Source organism: Epinephelus moara, chromosome 16 (genome assembly GCF_006386435.1).
Source record: "Epinephelus moara isolate mb chromosome 16, YSFRI_EMoa_1.0, whole genome shotgun sequence".
NCBI lineage: Eukaryota > Metazoa > Chordata > Actinopteri > Perciformes > Serranidae > Epinephelus > Epinephelus moara.
The window spans coordinates 37,413,883-37,435,581 of record NC_065521.1 but is presented as its reverse complement, the minus strand read 5'-3'; the positions used below and the strand labels follow the sequence as shown (position 1 = coordinate 37,435,581).

The 21,699-nt window shown below is 39.7% G+C and overlaps 2 protein-coding genes across 2 annotated transcripts; both read right to left on the bottom strand.

Moving 5' to 3' along the window:
* Positions 1-3,122: 3,122 nt before the first annotated feature.
* On the bottom strand, positions 3,123-8,079 carry LOC126403539 (peptidyl-prolyl cis-trans isomerase FKBP1A-like). Its single transcript, XM_050066270.1, has 5 exons — positions 7,940-8,079; positions 7,790-7,837; positions 7,116-7,228; positions 5,750-5,918; positions 3,123-4,033 (listed from the first exon to the last, which is right to left on the bottom strand). Exons 1-4 carry the CDS (start codon positions 7,974-7,976, stop codon positions 5,787-5,789), a joined length of 330 nt encoding a protein of 109 aa, XP_049922227.1. The 5' UTR covers positions 7,977-8,079; the 3' UTR covers positions 3,123-4,033; positions 5,750-5,786.
* A 1,115-nt stretch (positions 8,080-9,194) lies between these two features.
* Positions 9,195-20,756, bottom strand: mfsd2al2 (major facilitator superfamily domain containing 2a-like 2). The gene is made up of 14 exons (XM_050064253.1): positions 20,655-20,756; positions 19,329-19,448; positions 19,102-19,226; positions 18,868-19,000; positions 17,872-17,950; positions 17,527-17,693; positions 14,743-14,833; positions 14,402-14,523; positions 14,220-14,303; positions 13,987-14,070; positions 13,785-13,897; positions 13,400-13,543; positions 13,148-13,312; positions 9,195-11,244 (listed from the first exon to the last, which is right to left on the bottom strand). The coding sequence occupies exons 1-14, from the start codon at positions 20,754-20,756 to the stop codon at positions 10,851-10,853; spliced, it is 1,923 nt and encodes a 640-aa protein (XP_049920210.1). The 3' UTR covers positions 9,195-10,850.
* Positions 20,757-21,699: the final 943 nt, after the last annotated feature.

Sequence of the window (21,699 nt, the reverse complement as noted above, 5' to 3'; positions counted from 1 at the left end):
CCGCTTCTTAGAGAATGTGTTTTTACAGATAACACAGATCTATTTGATGAGATGGATGAATGGCTGCTGAGCCGTTTCAGACTGCACTGCTTTTAAAACCATTTTCTTTTTCTTTTCAATTCAGTAACTGTGCGTGGAATGTAACTAAGTACACTTACTCAAGTACTCTACTTAAGTTCAACTTTGACTGAGTACTTTAATCCCATGGCACATTCTCCCTCTACTCCACTATGCTACAGGGGAAATATTGTTCCTTTTACTCCACTATTATTTGATCATTTTAGTTAATAGCTACTTTACAAATTAGGATATTTGCACACAAACCATATGCAAATATCCAGATGAAGCTGAAACAATTAATTGATTGATTAGAAAATTAATAGGCAAATATTTTGATAAACATTTGTCATTTTTTATGCATGAACATTTCATGGTTCCAGCTTCTCAAAGACGTCACATACTTGCTGCTTTTCCTTTTAATATTTTGATTTATTAAATTAATTTAAAATGTTCTGCATGTAGTGCTTTTACTTGTAAAACATCCTTGTACTTACATTTTCAATGCAGGTCTTTTACTAGTAACAGAGTATTTTTTACAGTGTGGTATTAGTACTAGTTTACTAGTTAAGTAAAGGATCTGAATACATCCTCCACTGCTGCTGACACAGCACTAACAGCATCACAAATGTTTTGCCATTGCTGGGTTTATGATTTTTCTGTAACGTCAGAACTGACAGTCTGCAAAATTAGTTTTTAGGGGGGCCTTTTTTTATGCCTTTATTGGACAGGACAGATTGGGTGTGGGTGGGGAGATAAAGGGTATGTCATGCAGCAGGGGGCCATGGGCAAGGACACTGCCTTACACATGGGATGCCAGCTCTACCCACTGAGCCACAGGGCACCCTGCTTTAAGTTTATTTTACAGTACATATATTGCTCAAGTTATTCTTCTTCTTACAGCCTATGTTGGTGGCGTCTCTCCAATTCTTAGGCATGTGCCAGAGTCTTATCTAGTGTTTGTGGGGTGTTACCTGTGCTAACAGGGTTATTTATGATAAAGTGGGACTCATCATTTAGCACACCTGGGTAAGAGCAGATTTGGATGGTTAAATTAAGAACATTTGGCACATCTGAAGTTGTCTTTTTTCTCTTAACAGAATATCAAGAGAAAAACGTAAGATACGTTTAATAGAGTTGCTGCATGAGGCCCAGTGAACCTGAAAATAAAGGGTAATAAAACCTGCAGTTTACATCCTTAATGTATGTGATGAAGATAAAGCTAAACGAGGCACCGTGTAGCTCTTCAGCAGGACATCCTTTATAGCAGTTTGGATCTAAAAATAAAGCCTTGAGGTGGGTGTGTGAGCAGGGCATGAGTATACACCTGACTCCCACTGCACCAGTCCTAAAATGCTCCGCCTGGTCTCGTACCTACACTAGCATATTCCTACAAAGGTTAAAACAGATACTGTAGATTGTGACCCGCACAGCTGAATGAATGAAGGACCTGGATGAAGAGTTTTGTTAACTGACTTTGTGAAGAGATTTTGATACAGTGATATATTTTCTAACTTTTCATGATCTTTGCACAGCTGCAGGTGAAGAGTAACACTTTGTGTCGGTGTCGGCTGCTTTCACAGCACTGTCTCGCAGTGTATAAAAATGATGTACTGTATGTAGTTGTGAACACTCGTCTTACAAGTGGACCTTTGTGTGTCGACTGTAACAGCTCAATTGTTAACTACAGACTATGATGTACAACGTGTGGTTACCACTGTCAGCCTTATTATGCAAAAAGAGCAATGTTTAGCTTTCAGGGATCTCTATAATAAGGGTTTACTCGCTGTTTAATGACTCAGCTCACGGCAGAGGAAGCGCTGCAAACTGAAGTGGGAAATAAAAAGTCTAATTTATCTGTGGTTGGAGCAGCGCATACTGTAGTGTTTCTTATTTTTAATTTGTTAAAGTTCCAGAGCAACTTCATTTCCTTAATGTTCTAAATATCTCCATGTGCTTCTCCATGTGAATCATCAGCTTGTACTGCACATGCAAAAGCAATGACTTAGTGATTAAGTATAATTGCACAACAGGATTTTGCAACACACCCTGGATATTCCCTCTTCTTGGAAAATAAAATATGCTTCAGTCTGTTTTCTTTTATTTTCATAATGTGCTCCAACATCGTTAAATATCAATTCATAAAAAGCATGAATAATAGAGCTTTTTTTTTTTTTAAAGGGACAGTTCACCCCAAAATCAAAAACTTTTTTCCCCTCTTACCTGTAGTGCTGTTTATCAGTCTAGATTTTTTTTGCCAAGCACTGGAGACATCAGCTGTAGAGATGTCTGCCTTCTCTCCAATATAATGGAACTAGATGGCACTCAGCTTGTGATGCTCAATGCGCCAAAAAATACATTTGAAAAACTCAACAGCAATGTCTCCTTTCAGAAACCATGACCTAGTTACTGAAGATAATCCACAGATCTTGCTGTGAGCAGTTTTATGTAGGAACTATTTTCTTTCTACCGAACAACACCCACTAACCGTATCACGGTGCATAAGGAAGTGTGCATCTACTCATGGACGACAGGCTCATAGTCATGACAGATGGCTTCTCCCTTAGCTGAGCTGTAACGTTAGCTAGCTCAGTGATGCTACGTGAGCTAGTGGTAGATACATGCTTACTACTTCTTCTCACACCAAAATAATCTAGACTGACAAATAGCACTACAGGTAAGAGGTAAAATACGCTTTGAATTTTGGGGTGAACTGTCCCTTTAACAGAACACAGAATACAACAAACCACAGAGAAACTCGGACTACAACACACACAGAGGTAGCGTGACTTTGTTCCCTACTCAGGACATTACTCCACTGTACCTTCACCTCGCAAATAGTGGTTAGCTGCTATTAATGCTCCACAAGTCACATACAGAACATTCAATACCTACAATTTGATAGCCCTTTAATCCAGGATAGTTAATGAGTAACTAAGAAAATGTGTTTCTGCTGTTGCTGACAATCACTTGTACAACGCGCCATACAAGCAAGTGAAATCCCCACACTGCCACTGCCAAGGCTTGACAGTGACTCAATCACCCAAAGGGAAAGAAAATATCAGTTTGTGTTAAAATTACTTTTTAATGTGTTTAGAGTAAGGAACAGACCTTTTACAACATCCACAGCTTGTTACACACAACTCCTTCAAACAAAGAGAATCACAAACCCCAACATGTGCCTACAAATCTTTGTGGGGGAACTTTCCATGCAAGTTTAGAAACTATTTTTCCCCATAAGACCTTTTGTTTTGGCAAAAACAAACAAACAAAAAAGTTTCCAAATGTTTCACAAGCAGTCAACAAGACCAAACATGTCCAGTTGTGAATGTCTAGCAATAGTCATTTCACTCTTAAATTAAGAACTGATGCTGCAGTATAGACAGAGAAACTCCTACATCTGCAGAGACCTGTAGGCTGTTCATGGCAATAATGTGCTTGATTCATGAATCCCTGTTACAATGTACTCCATACTTTGAATTTAACCCAATAACGAGTATCACAAAGGTAATTCATAGAAAGATTGTGTCAAACAACAATTTATTCTTTTTTTTTCTTTTCAAGACAATTCATTACCCGCAATCAATACAATTTTAGTGTAAAGGCCACAAAGCCACAGGAATGAGATTGACTCAGTTCTTATGACACTTGTCTGAGACCTGGTCCTGATGGCAGACACATTTTGTAAAATTTTTCAGTCAAATAAAAACAAAAACAAAACAAAAAACATCACCATAAAAATACATAGCAGAATAAAAATACATGGGATGGGATGGCCTATGACTTATTACTGTATGGAACCTACAGTATAGTATGGAGGATAAAGTTTTAAAGCAAGTGACAGAACACAATATTTTGTATCTAAATGTAAAGGAGAGTGAACTAGTGAAGATATAGACATAGGTCCTATGTAGGGATCAAGAGCAGGAATCATCTGTTAACGTTTTTCCTCCATGTTCCCGAGATAGGAGTCAACCTGCAGCGGAGAGAAAACAGCTGTTAGTGCTGCGGTTAAAGGACAACCGTGCCGTTTTTCAACATTAACTAACATTAACTAAATTAATTTTGGATATAGTTTGACATAAAACACGTTTTTTTCATAGAGCTCTCAGTGTCTCTGTGTGTCTCTTTCAAAATCTGCTGTTTTTCCGTGAACCACGGAAAGAACTACAAGCTATTTCAGTTTGTAGTTCTAGTCTCAGTCTCTCCGTATCCAGGGGCCATCCTCTAAATACATCCTGAAACAAATCTTCCTTGTGTCGCATTGCAAACTAGCTGCGTGTCCACCAAAATTGCCTCACTTATTATGAATGTAGAGGATTACAGACGAGGATATTTTTTGCAGTGTATTTGCCAACTTAGACATTTAGGCAGGAGATTTATTTCAACCCATCTGAAGACATGCAGCAGAGACTGAGCTGTACAAGAGGGCACAACCATCCAGAACCTGAGCTGCCGAGAACAAGCACCGACTGGCAATGACTTTGCTCGAATTACCAACAGAAACGTAACATTCTGCTGCACTGAATCTCAGCATGGCCAGTTTTTATTGGATGCTGTTGCCAACTACAAACCAGAGAGCCCCTGTGCGCGTATTTTTGCTCCTCACTTGGACAGAGGTGTGCTGGAGACTACGGTTAGACTATTGGACAAATGTTTTGACAACTGCCTGAGTACATTGCCGTTTTTGTGTCATGTTATTTGGCTTCCGCCTCCAAAGAATGACTGAGAGCCGCTGCTCTGCCACCAGCTGAGAGACAGTGGTGAAACACAGCGTGCAGATCATTTCACATCATACTTGGAGTCGGATTAATTTCAACCAAACCAGAGTTAGTGATTTTTGGAAGAGTGGACGAAGCAACCCTGACTGTTTCAGCGAGATTAATTTTGTTTCTGTGGAGTTTGAATAAATGGCTAGAATATATAGTCAGTTGCTGGTTGTTGAGCTAACTGTGCCTGCTTGGGAAATCACTTTCTCGGGATCACGAAGATAAACTGGAAAAAAACACAGAGGCCAGTGGGGCTGAGAGAGCAGATGACCTTTGAGTGAATATTTCTGTCACCTAATGCAATGTTTTGGTCGACTATGATGATGATACAAAGCTTTCAGGCACTATACAAACACTATAGTGTTACTGAATTTATGTCATTTTTCCGGTGACGTTGATAACACTATTGTCATTAAATTTACGGTTTTGCCGGTGTTCTAGCTAAAAAGTGAAGCAAGTCACAGAGCCATGTTTGAGACACCCATCTCCACGCCTGGTGCATGTAGTAGGCACTGCTATAACAGCTGTGCAAGAAGGAAAACACAGCTTCTCTGTCAATATAGCTCGCACTGAGATATTTATTGCTTCAATTTACTGCATGTGCCATCAACACTGATTGGATATCCACTTAAAATGTGCCAAATTTCTCCTTTAAGGAGGACAGGCAAGAGGGGATTACAGGATACGCAAAGCAAAGCTAATTACACACAAACCATTTAATCTGTTAACACTGCTCTAAATTACAAAGGCTAAATGTGAAGTCACAGTGAATGTGTAAACATTTAACGTAAGTGTGGTGCTGACAAAAACTAAAGGTATTCATCACTTGCACTTTAAGAGAGCTACATATTAAGTCCATCAACACACAGGATATGATGCGCATGTTCGTGGTGATTGTACAATGATTTAAAAGCTTTTCTCACCCTGAAAATTTGAGTGGAATTAAAGTGAGTGCACGTTTCAGGCTTCCAGACTGAGGAGCTCCACATCGAAGGTGAGAGTGGCGTTTGGTGGGATGATCCCTGGGTGACCTTTGCTGCCATAGGCATATTCTGGTGAGCAAATCAGCTTTGCTCGCTGACCTACACTCATCTGTGGAGGAGATGGAGGAGGTACTTATTAAGAATTCATTTTCAAAAACATAAAGTGAAAAACACCAACACCAGTTTGACTGATATTCCTTTAAGTGAACAATAAATATCATGATTTATAAACAAGAAAATATTTTTGAAATATCTCATCAAAACACCTCAGTACCTGTTGCATTGGTATTCTTTCGAGTGCACAATAAAAAATATGATTTATGAAAAGGAAAATATTTTGAGATATCTTAAAACACCTCTACATCTGTTTCACTGTTATCCCCTGGATTGGACATAAAAAAACAAAGATTAAAATTTTTTTTAAATTAAAACACAGCAAGGGACTGTTGGTTATTTTGAGAGGGAGAGGGAGTTGTTCAAGAGGCGGGGGGGACAATTTGTTAAGCACTGGGGAGGAACTTGTGGTTTTTTTTTTATCTTAGAGGAGGGGCACACACATTTCAGTGGTTGTATTTATGTTACTGCAGATTTTTAAAGTATTTAGTTTTTTTTCTTTATTTATTTACAATTTTTAAAAATGTAACTTTTCTTTAAAAATCTCAAAAATTACACTATTTATCACAGCCAGAAAATGCAAAAACAGAAATTATAGTTGGATTTTAAATTTCCAACAGCCCTTGGACACATCATGTGTGACGCCATTTAAAAAAAAAAAAAAATGCTGATATTTCATCAAAATCACTTTATTCTACATCTCATTAAAAGTTTTGCCAAAAATAGACGGGATGCACTTGCTAACAATAAAAAAACAACAACACAAAAACAAAACTGAAAAAAATAAAATAAAATAATAATAATAAAGAAGCTCCTGGATTTCATCTTCAACTTTTATCGTTTAACATTTTAACACAAAAGGCTAACTTTTAAAAATTGTTTTCAGTGAAGGGAGGGTCATGCATTTTCCACCAGTCACTCAGGGAGGCTCAAAGAAAATATCTGTGGCTTCAGGGAGGCTCAAAAAATAAATACCTATAAATAAAATAAAATCACAGTCACACTCCAGCCACCCCTCTCCACTGACAAGTAAAGAACAGTCCCTGAGAGCAAATGAACCCTCTTTACATTGCTGTAGCCATTATGTTAAGTGGTTCACACATCAGTTTACATTTCTGTATGGCAAACTGTGTGACTAAGTTTACCAAATGTGCACTGTGAAGCTATACAGAGTTAGAAACAAGATCCTCACCTGGGCTACTCCTTCTTCCCAACCTTTAATAACCTCCTGGTGTCCAATCTTGAATTTGAACGGCTTCCCTCGGGACCTCGATGAGTCAAACACTTTCCCATCTGCCAGTGTGCCTGATAGAAACCATATATATATATATAGATATATCACTCGATCATCAGCTCGGGTTGATGCTCAAAGTCCCACTTTAGCCTCATAACGGTAACTGAGAGCCAGAAGCTAACGTTAGCCGGCTGGCATCATGGGGTCGGTTAGCTTACTGACAGCGGCTACGGTACCGTTAGCTCGACTGCTGCTCCTCTGTCCCTTATCAATACCTCACATAATAATAACACAGGTTTGTTTAAAGTGTTTAGCAAGTGATACAAGTTGGAGAGCTAATGCTCGGCGTTAGCATCACCTTAGCTAGCGTTAGCCGAACGGACACAACAAGCAATTAGTTTAACATGAACCGTTAGCTGCGATGCTAACCAGCATGAGCAACCAGTTAGTTAGCTCAAACAAACAGGTTTCTACTCAGTCCCCCATTTAACGCATAAAGCAGGTTTTCACAGTAATACCGGCTCGCGTTTACGCACTGTGTGTTGTTAACATTAGCTTTAAAAACACATAAAGCGTTCGTATCTTTGAGCTCCATTCAGTGTCCTCGGCTCTCGTCCAGCCTCCACACTCACCGACATAGTGCACCACGACGCGCTGCCCCTTCTTCGGAAATGTCCGTCCTGAAAACAGGAGAAAATAAGAGTAAGCGTGTGTTATACTTCACCAAACACTCAGTGGAATATATCAGTATTGCGATGTTGAACATGGCTGGTTATTCCCACCGTCGCCCGGAGTTATGGTCTCAATTTCTACTCCCATTTTGGCTCTTCAGTATCCTTCCTCTGTTGACCACCCTACAATACGAGCGGAGGCAGGAGGCAGGGGCGGCCTGCTGACGGGCGGGTGGGCATGGATGGGGGGAGACGCACCAGTGGACCATGGAGGCATCTGATTTGGAAATTAAACCCAAACGAGCAAGCGTTTCATAAAGTGTGTCACTGTGACAGAAAAAATCCAACTAAAACAGATTTACTGATAAACACTTGGTACATGGCATACATAAACTAAGCACAGAAAGTAAGGAAATTTGTGTTTGGTAGATTATGTATTTGTTCTAACAATGCTTCTTGGCAATAAATCTTATACCGTTGGAAAGCCTGTTTATTTCCCTTTTAAATGGTGCCACATTTGTAAGGAACATGCATTTGTGGGATGAGCAGCAGAGCTGAGTATGTGGGTTGCGCCCATGAAAAAAATGCCAATACCAATTTTTGCTGACTTCCAACACTGCCATCACTGGGTATGATCAGAATAATCACTATTATGACTCTTACTCACGTCGGGCTCATTTCTCTCATTAATTAAAAAGTGAAAATGAACTATTCCCCAATTTTCTGGGAAACCCCTGGGACTGGAAGAACTAAACTGTGTTTCTCTGGTCAAAACAAAAGAACAAACAAAGGAACATGCAAACAATTACAAAAACAGCTACTGTCAGAACGAGATACAAGACAAGGTACAAACAGGCTAAAGTGTGATAACAAAGTGCATTAACATAAAATATAAATACAAGTACTGTAAATAAATGTAAACAAATGAAAAGTGGTCTTCATGCCAATATGTGATGTTTTTAGGAGCTTCTGGGGGTCACCACTATCTACCAATCAGTCAATTTATTTGTCACATGACATCATAAGAATATGATTCCAGTGAAATGTTATCAGTTCATTCAATTTGTTTATTCCCTATAATTTTATATAAAGTTCTGTGAGTTTGAACATTGTTTGACTGCAGAGCATGTGTTTTTAATGACTGGACCACTGGCTGCACATGTCTGATAACCTTCAGTAGGCTACATGGCTTAACCACTGTGTTTTTGCACTGTGAAAATGATGGACAAGTAATGCATCAGGTCTGTACTGGGTATTGTATTGGGACACAAGTATTTGGGATGGCCAGTGATTTTTAGATTGTGTTGCTTCATGTTTGATGACAGCTGATTAAAATGTACCAATGAATGACAACTGGCAAACATTATTTATTTGACAAAGCACAGGTTGTTGAAGAGGAGTGTGAGTGTAAACATAAAAAATTACAAGAGTACTTGCTCAAAAAAGATCCATTTGTGCAACTTTCAAGCATGTGTTGCAAACACTGATAACAACTGCAGCCTACTTACAATTCAGAAGCTATTATAATTTTAAAAAAGTCAACATAAATCATAAAAACAGCAAAATCCTCCTCTCCAAAATAAACAACTGTTTAGAGAAAATTGTAGAAACAAACAATAAAATAAAATTTAAGCAGAACAATTGAAAGAGGAGACTGTCCATACAGTATGTGATGCAATTTACTTTCTTTATAACTTTAAAAATACTGTAGCGAATATTCATGTAGATTATTTAGAGGACATTTTATGACAGAGAGTCAAAATTTGAAGGCCCAATCTGTTTTTATTTTTCTCACCATATTCAACCAATCAGCATTCGAGAAATATAATCCTTAATACTGAGATAAGTACTTAGGATAAGGAAACAGCTGTTCATTTTTACAGTCAGTTGAAAGAGGGCAGGATCTCTGTGATTTGGCCCAAACTGTAACAGCAAATATCAATTCAGATAAAGTAAGTTAACATGAACCTCACACTACATGCAGGTATAATTATGGATTAGGACAAAATATTTTTTTGATTTGTGGCATGAAGTAATATTTCCTTTAAATCCACCAGAATTCATTTCAAATGTCAGAAAAGGGAGATGAAAAGTGCCTTGATAAAACTGGTTTTGGAAGGTGACTCATCATTTTGCCACTATAGTCTCCGTCATGAGACCTTTTCCCCCCTAGAGGATAAATTTAGCACAAGCAAGGCAGTTCTTAAATGCTCAGAGGACTGTGTTGGGATGGTGTCACAGTGCGCAGGGATTTCTGTGCTTGTGACAATAAGCACCGAATAACTTGTTGATTCTATACGTTGGCTTTTGTACAGATTAAACAAACAAGATATAACATGTTATTAGCTAACTTTAGACATGTTGGTAGGTGGATTTCGTCTCCTTTGGACAGAGCCAGGCGAGCTGTTTCCCTGTTTCCATTCTTTATGCGAAGCTAAGCTAGCCGGCTGCTGGTTGTATTCATATTAAGTCAGACAAGACATGACACTGAATATATAAACCTGTGTGGACCTTTAACTAATGACTAAGGAGAAATCTGGACCCTGTGGTGCTTGACCAAGTGAAACACCGGTTTCAAACCTAAAATGCTTTATTCAGAATTTTCCCTGGTTTAAATCACAGGGTCAGTTTGTTTTGAAAAGGAGGAGAACTCTGCTGATAATTCAACTCATGGCAAAAACCTCCTGAACATTTGGATCCAATAAAATGTGAGCACATATTTGCAGGAGCTAGGCTTGCAGCCCATCTGCAACATGCTGAACAGTGTAGGAGAAACACTGATTTGTACCACGATACTGCTTTAGTCAGTGTTTGCACTGGTTTAAATCACCCAATCTGTTTGTTTTGGAGAGGAAGAGACCTCTGCGCATAATTCGGCTCCCGGTAAAAATCTCCTGAACAATGAATACTGAAGGAATTCTAATGAGGAGAAGTTTTTGCAGTTTTTGCAATCTGCAATCCTTACCACTAGATGCCACTAAATCCCCCTAGATCTTACACAGTGGACCTTTAAGGTATCTGACTATACCCATGACACTTTGGATCTAACATTTGACCTGCTGGAGAAAGACCCAGGATCACTCTCAGGAACATTTCTGCCCACTTTCTTTGGTCCTGACTGCTGGTGTGGGCTGAGTCTCTGTTTATGACGCTGAGGATTTACATTTGACTGTATAACTGATTTCGGCCTGCTGTATTCTCCAGAGTGGCTCTTTGATATATTTGAAAGGGAAGATGACTTGACTGAGCTTTTTTTATCACGACTGTAAGAACCTGGTGAGGAATGTGACCTGTACAATGTGTCAGTCTTTGTGTTATAGAGTGAAGTTGATGTCGCACCATCACAGGGCTGCTGCAGAACTGATGGCTGCTCTGCGTTTTCTCTTTGGTCTGATGAGGATGATGTAGCTTCAGGGCTAGATGAAGATTAAAAAGAGAAAAAATACTCTAACTGCCATAAAAAAAAACATGCATATATGTTACTATAAATTTGCTATTGCTTACATATACAGTGATCTGATTAATTTTGTAACATTTTTGAAAACTGTGCTTTGATAATTCACATAATTTATTAGGAAGTTGTGTTGCAGGGAGTTTTTCAGAGAAATATTACTTTCAATGTCCCTAAAGACCTATATTATTAATTATGAGGGAGTGAGAACAGTCTTTGCATCTAGACCAAATCACAATGTCCATTTACAACATCTTGGTAGATGTGTCACATACATAAAATGAAATGTTGCTGAGCAAACTCTGCCTCAACTGGTTAGTATTTAGCCACCTTAAAGCCAATATCAGCTTAAGTGTACGCTGTATTTATCTCAAAGCCACCAGACTCCATTGACAAAACAGTGATTTTACCTCACAGAACACGGGAGTTGCTGGTCTGCAGCTGCCTCGATCAGTTAGTGTGTAAGGTAAAGTGGAAAAAACACTCCAAATAAAGCATTAACTTAAAATTATTTAGATTTTTTAGGTTGCTGAAATACATTTTACTGTGGCCCTTGTCCACAGCAGTACATTGCTGAGCTTCTGAAGCGGTAGATTTAGTTTATCAAAAATGCTAGCAAAGCAACCCAGTACATAAGTACAGGACAAACATAGGTTGAACCACCGTGAATGACAACAGAAACATACAAGTTTGCCAGTTGATATCCCTGCAGTTAAAATCAATAGCCTGTTGTCTACCTGAAGTGATTGTTGTTGTTAGTGTGACATCACAGTGATTCGGTCTATATGCTGAATGTAGATTAATTAGTCCAACTGCTATCATTCAGCTGCTATTTCAGAACAGATATTTAACAGTTTTGAGTTGCCTTCGGGATATTTTTGAACTTTGGACAGAGCAAGGCTAGATGTTTCCCCCGTTCCCAGTCTTTATGCTAAGCTATGCTAACCAGCTCCAAGTTGTAGCCTCAGTTCGCCTACAGATATGACTGTTGCATCACTCTAACTCTTGGCAAAAAAGACATTAAGGATATTTTTTAAAATGTCAAACAATTTCTGGGGCGTCGGTAGCTTAGTGGATAGTGCCGGCGCTCTATGTATAGAGGTGATGCCTCGCTGCAGCGGTCGCAAGTTCGACTCTGGCTTGCAACCCTTTGCTGCATGTCATCCCCCCACTCTCTCTGTCTCCCCATTTCACACTGTCCTGTATATTAAAGGCAAAAAAGCCCAAAAAATAATCTAAAAAAAAAAGTCAAACAATTTCTCTAATATGCAGTTGACTTGTAGCAAAGTAGCAATGCTAACATAAATAAGAACTCAAAACTATGGAAAACAGCGTGAACACAATACTGAGATGTTATCACCTTTTAAGTTAATATACAGTAATAAACTTATTTACACATTCAACGGGCACAGACAACACAAATTTTCTGTCATTCAGAGTTGTGTTTCTGGACACCTGATGAATGTAAGTCCAATATTCACTCTCTTTTAGCTCTGCTTTTGGTCTCCACCAACCCGGGAGGAAAATATCTGGCTCTTCAGCTGTTAAATTCTCCACCATGTTCACCAACTAGTCTCTAACTGTGTCTGTCTGACTGTTTGGAGCTAAGCAAGTAGTGTACAGTTGGATTTTCTGCCGGAAACAGCTGCCTGCTCCGGTTGAAAACAATGCTATGAGAGTGAATCAAAGAGATTAATTGTAGATGAATCACTATGAGACACCTTTCAAATGGTCACATTGTTTTCACAGCGTTATTTCACTTGATTTTATAATAAAAATCCCCATAATAGACACTTTAAAGATGACATGTCAGGAACTATTTGTGGTTTCATCCTTTCAGGGGATAATTCACCCATAAAGTCACTTACTGAACTGTGGTCAGCTGCAAACATTGCCTCTCATTGATAGAGTAGAAGCGAAAAAACACCATCCCTATCAGCAGAAGTGTGATGGGAACTGGTGAGAACAGCACAATCAGAGCCGTCACCACTCCGTCACCATGGTTACATGCACCGGCTCTGTAGCCCACAAACCTGCAGACGAGGAGAAAACAAAATGTGTCGGATCAACAGATGTACGACCCATAACACCTAAAGTGACTGGACGGAAGAATGACTCACTGTAATGTCATGGTTGAGATGCCAACAGACAGGCCTCCTGCCAGCTTACTGCAGAAGGCATAACAGGAGAAAAACAGGGGCTCCAGGTCTTTGCAGGACGGATGTCTCACGGCAAAGTCGTCCACCACATCTGGGAGCATGGACCTGTAGCAGATACAGAACAAGACGACATATCACATATCAAAACCACCATGTCATTTTAGATAAGGAGAACTGTCGAGCCAACAAAACAGATCATCGCTAGAATATTCATCAGCATCCAGGGTCAGGTAGAGGCGATGTGAATGATTCATGTGCACAACACAGAGTTCTGATGCTGATTAGATCTGACAGGCAGTCTTGGAAAGGTTTGAGAACTGTGTGTCCTCGCTGGGAGCTGACTCACCAGGGTAGCAAGAATATGGTCGCCACGCTGAATCCTATCAGAACGCACATTATCATGAACACTGGCAGGTTACTGGGAACACAGGCGACTATAATCACTGCCGGGATGAAGAGCTGGGAGAAACATAATCAGGCCTCACAGGCAGGAGGAAGATTGAAAGTGTGGAAAACAGCTGTTATCATTTAGATTATTTTTATCTTACTGATAATCCGATGAAAACTGTGGCCTTTTTCCCTATTCTCAGGAGAACTGTTTGCCACAGAGGAACTGCTACTGAGGCAGAGGCCTGTGGAAATATTGAGATCATTTATTTGACATTCAAAATGCGTCTTGTCTTTTAATCATGCACTTTGTGGAATCATTAGAAGGCTGAAATGTTGCATATATAAACATCTTGGAGAGCAGAGTGCGTGATTATAGTTAGATGCATTTTACCAGTACAACCAGTAGGAGGTGCTGGAACTGGGCTCCCAGTCCAGCTGCATGGCTGCAGAAAAGTGCAAAATTAGCCAAGGACATCTGAGATGAAAGAGACACGGGACAAGAAGTAAACATTATGCTTTGATAACTTTTACATAAATGCATGATTTTTAAAAGCACAAAACCAAGTTCGGCACCTGAAATGCAAGTACACTGAAGACAAAGCCAAGCACCAGCCGCTGGTAGGGAACGTGACATATCAGCATCTTCAGCGAGGTCAGATAGGATGGTCGCACTTTGTCATCAGAGCAGAGAGGGGCTGCAAATAAAACCAAAATTAGATTTCAGGGAAGGGGAGAAAAATGTCAGAAATAATATACTCAACTCACATTACTGATGAACTTTAGTTTAAGGGTAAGGCTCTCATTTGCTTTATATTGGATGGAGTAATGGAACACAGTCAAGCAGCCGAACTACAGAAATATGTTTTATTCATAGTATTTGAGCACTGACTACTGGCCACTTGTGAATGACTCACCCCGCTGCTCCTTCACCCCGAGGAATAGAGCCAGGCTGCAGAGGAAAAACAAGGCACCCATGACCAGAGCTGAGGTCAGGAAAGCCTTTTGCTGGAGGGTGGGGTGGAGGGGATACACACAACAAACAATTAAAGATAAATAAAGCACAATATTATGTTGCCAACAAACACATGCCCAGAGGCATGCAAACACATGTAAACAGATCTTATAAAGTGTTACTAGTGTTAAGTGTTTTTATCAGCTTGGAATTCTAGCCAATTTAAAGCTTTTTTTTTTATCCAATTGGGACCTGGAAACAGTTATTCATGCTTTTATCACCTCTTGGCTTGACTAACATAATTCATTGTATGTATTTATGGCTGTCCCACTCCACCCTTTCTAACCTTTCCAACTTTAACTGGAACAAAAAAACCACAACACATCACTCCTGTTCCTCCTCACTTGCATTGGTTACGAGTGAAATACAGATTTGATTTTAAAATCCTGGTATTCGTTTTAATTGCCTTAAATACATTACCAATTTGCGAATTTCATTATTTTCCCTTTAGGTCAATGAGGTCATCCTCACAACAACTATTATTAGTCCCTCACTCATGCTGCAAAACCAAAAGGTGACCAAGAGTTTTGTTGCCGCTCCCAGGCTCCCATCCCACTTTAAGTCATCCACCCCTGACAATTTTAGTTCAGCCTAAGGCTTACCTTTTTAACACTAACTCTTTAACTCTTACCAGTTTTTTTATTCTCTTCTTTACTTGCTCGTGCTTTTATGATGTGAGTTGTTTAAGCCTTTTAATTTTAGTCCTGCCTTCTCTGTTACTGTTTTTATTGCATTACATACCTTTTACTTATTTAATCAGGTAAACCTGTGTAAACAAACTACTTCATCTGGAAAGGAGTTTGATTCAACTCCTGTTGTTTTTAAATGTGCTATATAAATAAGTGACTTGACTTAATCTGTAAACGTTAGCTATGTGATATTTTACTTTAGCATTAGATCGTGTCAAGTCATTCCACTTAAAGTAATGATTTATAGCATCATTATCAACTTTTTCATGATTATTAATCATCATTAAATATACAAAAATATTTGCTTTCTTGCCGAGATTGAGATTAGAGGACTGATCACTCATAAATTCATTAGCTAGCATAAAATATGGAGCTAAAGCTAATGATGGTTAGCTTGTTAGCATTAAAACTAGGGAGAAGCACCCTGACTCGGTTTGTTGGGTGGCAAAATTAACCCAGTAACACTGCTTTTTGTAGGCCTATGAAATAAATATAATTGATATCAAATAATAAAATTAGAGTAATTAGTGAGCATTAGAGGTTTTGTTACCACTGGACAGAGCAAGCTAGCTAGTTCCTTAAGTTTATATGCTGGGCTATAACCCTTACTGGATCCAGCGGTTAGCTTATTAGCATAAAGATAGCAGCTAGCCTGACTTGGTGTATAGGTGACAAAATTAGCCTATCAGTGCTTGTTTTTTGCACAAATTAATTAATAATTATTCTAAATAATATAAAGTGTTAATTAGGTGCTGCTAGGCAGATTTTGTTACAAACGTGCACAGCCAGGTTAGCTTGTTCCTATAGTTTTAGGCTATGCTAATATAAATGCCACTGGTTCCAGCGGTTAGCTTATTAGCATAGCAAACTTGGCGGAGGCAGCTAGTCTGACTTGGTTTAAAGATAACAAAATTAGCCCACTGATGCTCTGTTTTTGTACAAATTAAATAATCATTTTTGTATATGATATTATGAGTTAATTCATGAGCTTCAGAAGTGTTGCTAGGCGGATTTTGTTACCAGCGGTCAGAGCCAGGTTAGCTGGTTTATCTAGTTTTTATGCTAGGCTAAGATAACGGTCACTGGCTCGAGCAGTTAGCTTATTATTAGCATATGAACTTGGTAAAGCAGCTAGCCTGATACAGTTTGTAGGTAACATAATTAGCCTATTAGCACTCGGTTTTTGTGCTAATCTGATATGAATTATGTTAAGTAATATATTGTGTTAATCAGTGAGCTTTACAAGTTTTCATTGTGGATTTTGTTAGCAAAAGGCAGAGCCAGGCTAGCTAGCTACTCTAGTTTTTATGCTAGGCTAGGATAACTGTCACTGGCTCCAGCGGGTAGCTTATTAGCATTAAACTGGGCGGAAGCAGCTAACCTGACTTTGTAAGCAACAGTCAGCCCACCAGCACTCAGTTTTTGTAACAGTCAAATATATTAATAATTTTAATAATATAATGTGTTAAAAAGTGAGCCTTCGAGCCGGTGCTGCTAGATGGATTTTGTTACAGAAAGAGCCAGGCCAGCTACTGACCAGTTTCTCCAGTTTCTATTCTAGGCTAAACTACCTATTTTCTGGCACTAGCTTTATTCCATGGACAAATATGAAAGTCATCTTCTTATCTAACTCTTGGCAGGTATGTGAAATATGACAAAATATGCCTTTAGTCTGACATAAATCCCCTTGATTACCTACCTAGTTTAAATTCACTGTAATGCTTTATTTTTGCAAATACACTTCAGGTTTATCAAACTCTCCGATCTCCAATCTGTTTGCTCTCAACACTGAGAACACAGAGACAATAAGATGAACACACAACACTTGGTTTATGAACAACAAAGCCTACCTTAAGCTAGGAGCACTTAATTACAGGGTAACGAGATACCCCTGGGACTGAGTGAGCACAATGCCAAAGCAATGCTGCTGGGCTGCTAAAGAAATATGAGCGTTATCTCTGCCAGAGTGACAACTTTTATGTTGACATTTTATCTACCGTTTCCTGAAGTGGTGCAGTCTGTGGTGACGATGTGCTTTCAGGTGTTGTTTCATGAGCCTGGTCCAGATGTTGACAGGCCTCCTGCTTCTCTGTGTTGTACACAGCTACAACTTGACCCTGCATTACAGAAGCTAACAGCATGGCCACCATCTCTATACTCATCCCTGTCAAAGACGGACAGATAAGAGAGACAATGAGTGCGGTGAAGGAAGAATTATTCCGTCTGAGTAAATGTACAATCCAAGACGTAAGATATGTGATGAATCAGAGGGAAATCCTCCTCTACATTTGTTCGACCTGGGAACAACGATCAGAGGCGATTGTGAGTATCTGTGCTCTTACTGTAGGCCGTGGCAGAGTCTCTGTCTCTGTGATCTCCCCCCAGGAACATGTTGAGTGAGAGGTAAGGAACGTTGTAGCACTGTTAATGGACAACATGGGAAAACATGACACCAGCACCAACAGCACATGAGCAGTGTGAAACTCCGTAGCCATGGTGACACAGCTTGGAGCAAAATGGCAGCAGCAACAGTGCCACAAGACGAGTATGAAATTCTGTTACCATGGTGACATGAGGAAGATGAAGAGGGCAAAAGTATCCCGAAGCACAAGATGGTGGATAGATGACTAAGAAATGGGTACAAGCAAAAGTACTCAATTTCTTTTTTTTTTTTTTTAACGAAGCTAAAAGCACCAATAAGGTATAAGCAACATTTTATTGATGTAACTATTTATGGTGGAGATCGTTTTTAAGGAACAGTGTGTTAGATTTAGGGGGATTTAGTGGCTACTAGCAGTACTGATTGCAGATTCCCACCAGCTGAAACTTCTCCTGGTTGGCATTCCTTCAGTGCTCAGTGCGAACTACAGACGCAAAAATACAAATGGCTCTATCTAAAACCCGTGTTGGATTTGACCATTTAGGGCTACTGTAGAAAAATGGTGGTGCAACATGGTGATCTCCATGGATGAGGACTGGCTCTCCACAGATATTTAAAGACTGTATATAAAGATGGACGACATGACAGCACCTCAAGTGAAGCCAAAACTTGATTGGTGGCTGGCTGCAGTACAGGTCATAAACCCTGCCCCCTTCTTGTTGGGACATGGGCCAAACTAAAAACTTCAAGCATGCATCAAATAAATTTTTCCCAAAGATGGTTTCTGTTATTTTGAGTAGTTCTTATCACACTGATGGGTGTTTAAGTATTTGTTTTTTTTTTGTAAATTTCGTTATAATTTGTAATTTGATGGTAAAAAAGAGGGGATTGAGATTTTAAGTGTACCAGAAACAGAACAGTGTACCAGAAAGGAGCAGGAAGTGCCTGCAACACTTACACTCATGAGGGTCTCAAACATGCAGGCCACTGTGAGGAACCACAGCACGCTGAGAGCCTGAGACATCAATCCTTGTGGCACAAACCACAGCAGCAGATAGAAGAGGATACCAAATGGAGTGGAGAGAACCAGCCTGTGGGATAAACATTGTTGGCTCTGTTGAACACGGCGCCGGGGGATGAATTCAATATGAAGTGTGTTAAACATGCGCCTGCCCTCCACCAACCAACCAACCATGGAGTGAGTTTGCCGATGGGTGTCCAGTGACTGCAGCTCACCAGATATCCAACCAGAGGGTCGGTCACAGCATCCCAGGCCCGACTCACAAACAGAATCATGGAGACATAGGAGGCCTGCATCTGTGAAATAAACTGAGATACTTTATCTTGAAATCCAGTTAGGATGGTGTAGTAACAAATACAGATCAGTGGTCATGCTTGTAATGCAGCATTAACACATACCTGCACAACATCCAGAAGGAATATCTGCAGGGAAACACTGATAGCCACTGCGGTCATCTGATTTGGGACCCCACCCACAGCATAACACACCTTCCTGGCCAGAGGAATTCCCCCCGACCCCTGAGAAGACCAAAGAGAAGAACCAACAGGGAATATTTCTGTCGTCTATTAGTCTCTTCAAACATTCACCTGATTTTGTGTTTGTACAGTTTTTCTCACTGTTTTGATGCACTTCTGCCAACAGCTCTGTTCACACACTTCTCTTTAGTTTTCACACTGTAAAAGTGTGGGCTGAACAACATTTAAAAGTCAGAATTCAAATGAAATTTCTTCTATTCAGATCTTCTTGGAGAGAAATCTGGTTCTCTTGTGTCGGCTCATTTATGGTGTAAACGGAGATGGGAACAAATACAACAAAAAGAATCTTGTTACAAACTGGGCATGGCATGTTGGGTGGTTTCTGTCGGTCAGATGCCTCATTTCCACTGAATGATTCGGCTCAACCCAGCTCACTTTGTGTTTCTGTATTTCCATTGTGGATGGAGCCCCCTCAGTGTGGGTGGGATTCTCATTCTGAATGGAAAGACATCATCGCCTTTTTTTTAAAGATTTTTTTGGGGTATTTTTGCCTGTATTTGACAGATGGCAGCAAAGATTGGAAACGGGGAGTATGACATGCAATTAAAGTCCCAAAGCTGGAATTGAATTCACAATATTATCGTAATGTGGCATGTGCTTTGACCACTCGGCAACCAAGGTCCCAGTGACACCATCCATTAGCAGTTAGGGGCGGCTGTGGCTCATAGGGAAGAATGGGTCGTCCATTAATCAAAAGATCAGTAGTTCGATCCCTAGCTTCTCCAGCCCATGTGTCAACATATCCTTAGACAAGGTATGCAACCCTAAACTGCTCCCGATGGCTGTTCCATTGGTATGCGAGTGCATGTAAATGGTTACTGAGTAGCCAGCAGGTAGCCACGATCACCAGTGTGTGAATGTGTGTGTGAATGAGTGAATGTGACATGTAGCGTAAAACTGCTTTGAATGGTCGAAAGATTAGAAAAGTGCTATTCAAGTGCAGTGCATTTACCATTTACTTCTATTAAGTACTACTTTTACAAAAAAGGCATCAAATCATTCCAGGAAAGGACAACACAATCATCTGTGGGTCACATCTGAGAGAAAGAACATGACATGAAATAAAAACTAGCTGAGATATTACAAACTGCTCCTAAAAAATCTGCCCTGAAAATATGATTATTTAACTGTCCTGTTTTGAATATAAATACAAAAGCAGAGAGAGAAATATTTAATTTGATTACTTACCCTCTGCTGACCGTCGCTGTGTGAGTTTCTATCTGCAGCCTGTGTTAATAACCAATTCCTAAATGTCTGGACTTGAGTTGTAAAATTCTTAAGACAGCTCATTCTTTGAAATCAGGAGGAATCACACCACATGCCAACGTTCAATTACAATTTTCCACTGCATGTATCCCACAACAGTAGCTCTCTCCACACACAAACACACACTTGTGCTCTGTCCCACCTGTTTGACACTATATCTGGTTGAACAACTTCTTTATGTCTTTAAAAGGGAGGCGCTGTTATCCAGCCCACCTGCTCGTATTCACAGTATGAATGAATGAACTGGCTGTTTAACTCATTATTATTATGTACACTCACAGGCCACTTTATTAGGTACATCTGTTCAACTGCTCGTTAACACAAACAGCTAATCAGCCTATCACTTGGCAGCAACTCAATGCATTTAGGCATGTAGACATGGTGAAGACAACCTGCTGAAGTTCAAATGAGCATCAGAATGAGGAGGAAAGGTGATTGAAGTGACTTTGAATGTGGCATGGTTGTTGGTGCCAGACGGGCTGGTCTGAGTATTTCATCAAGTCAGATGGTAGGATCAGGGACCTGGGACAAGACTGCTTGTCATTTCACTGCTGTGTTTTTTTATTGTTATGTTTTTATGTATTTTTTTTACCTATTTTTTCTATCCATATGTGTATCTGTGTCTTTGTATGCGTTGTGTTGTAGGAAAAGAGATCACAGGTTTCATTGGACTATCAGAAAGAAATCACAGATGTTCCTGCACTGATCGTCAGTACGGTCTGTTCTGACCTCTTGTGGAACAGCAGTGAAACTTTCCTCCATCAAATGAAGCCTGCTGATCCTGTTCTTCCTGCCTGACACAAGATCAACAAAAAGAAGAATAATCTCGAAGCAATTCCACAAGTTAAAGACGTTTATGCAGGCTTATAATATGGACCTGTGATTACATAAAAACACCATGTGCTCTGATCCCTCTGAGGAAATACATGTATCCCTGTAATATAAACTCACTGAGTACCAAACAAGA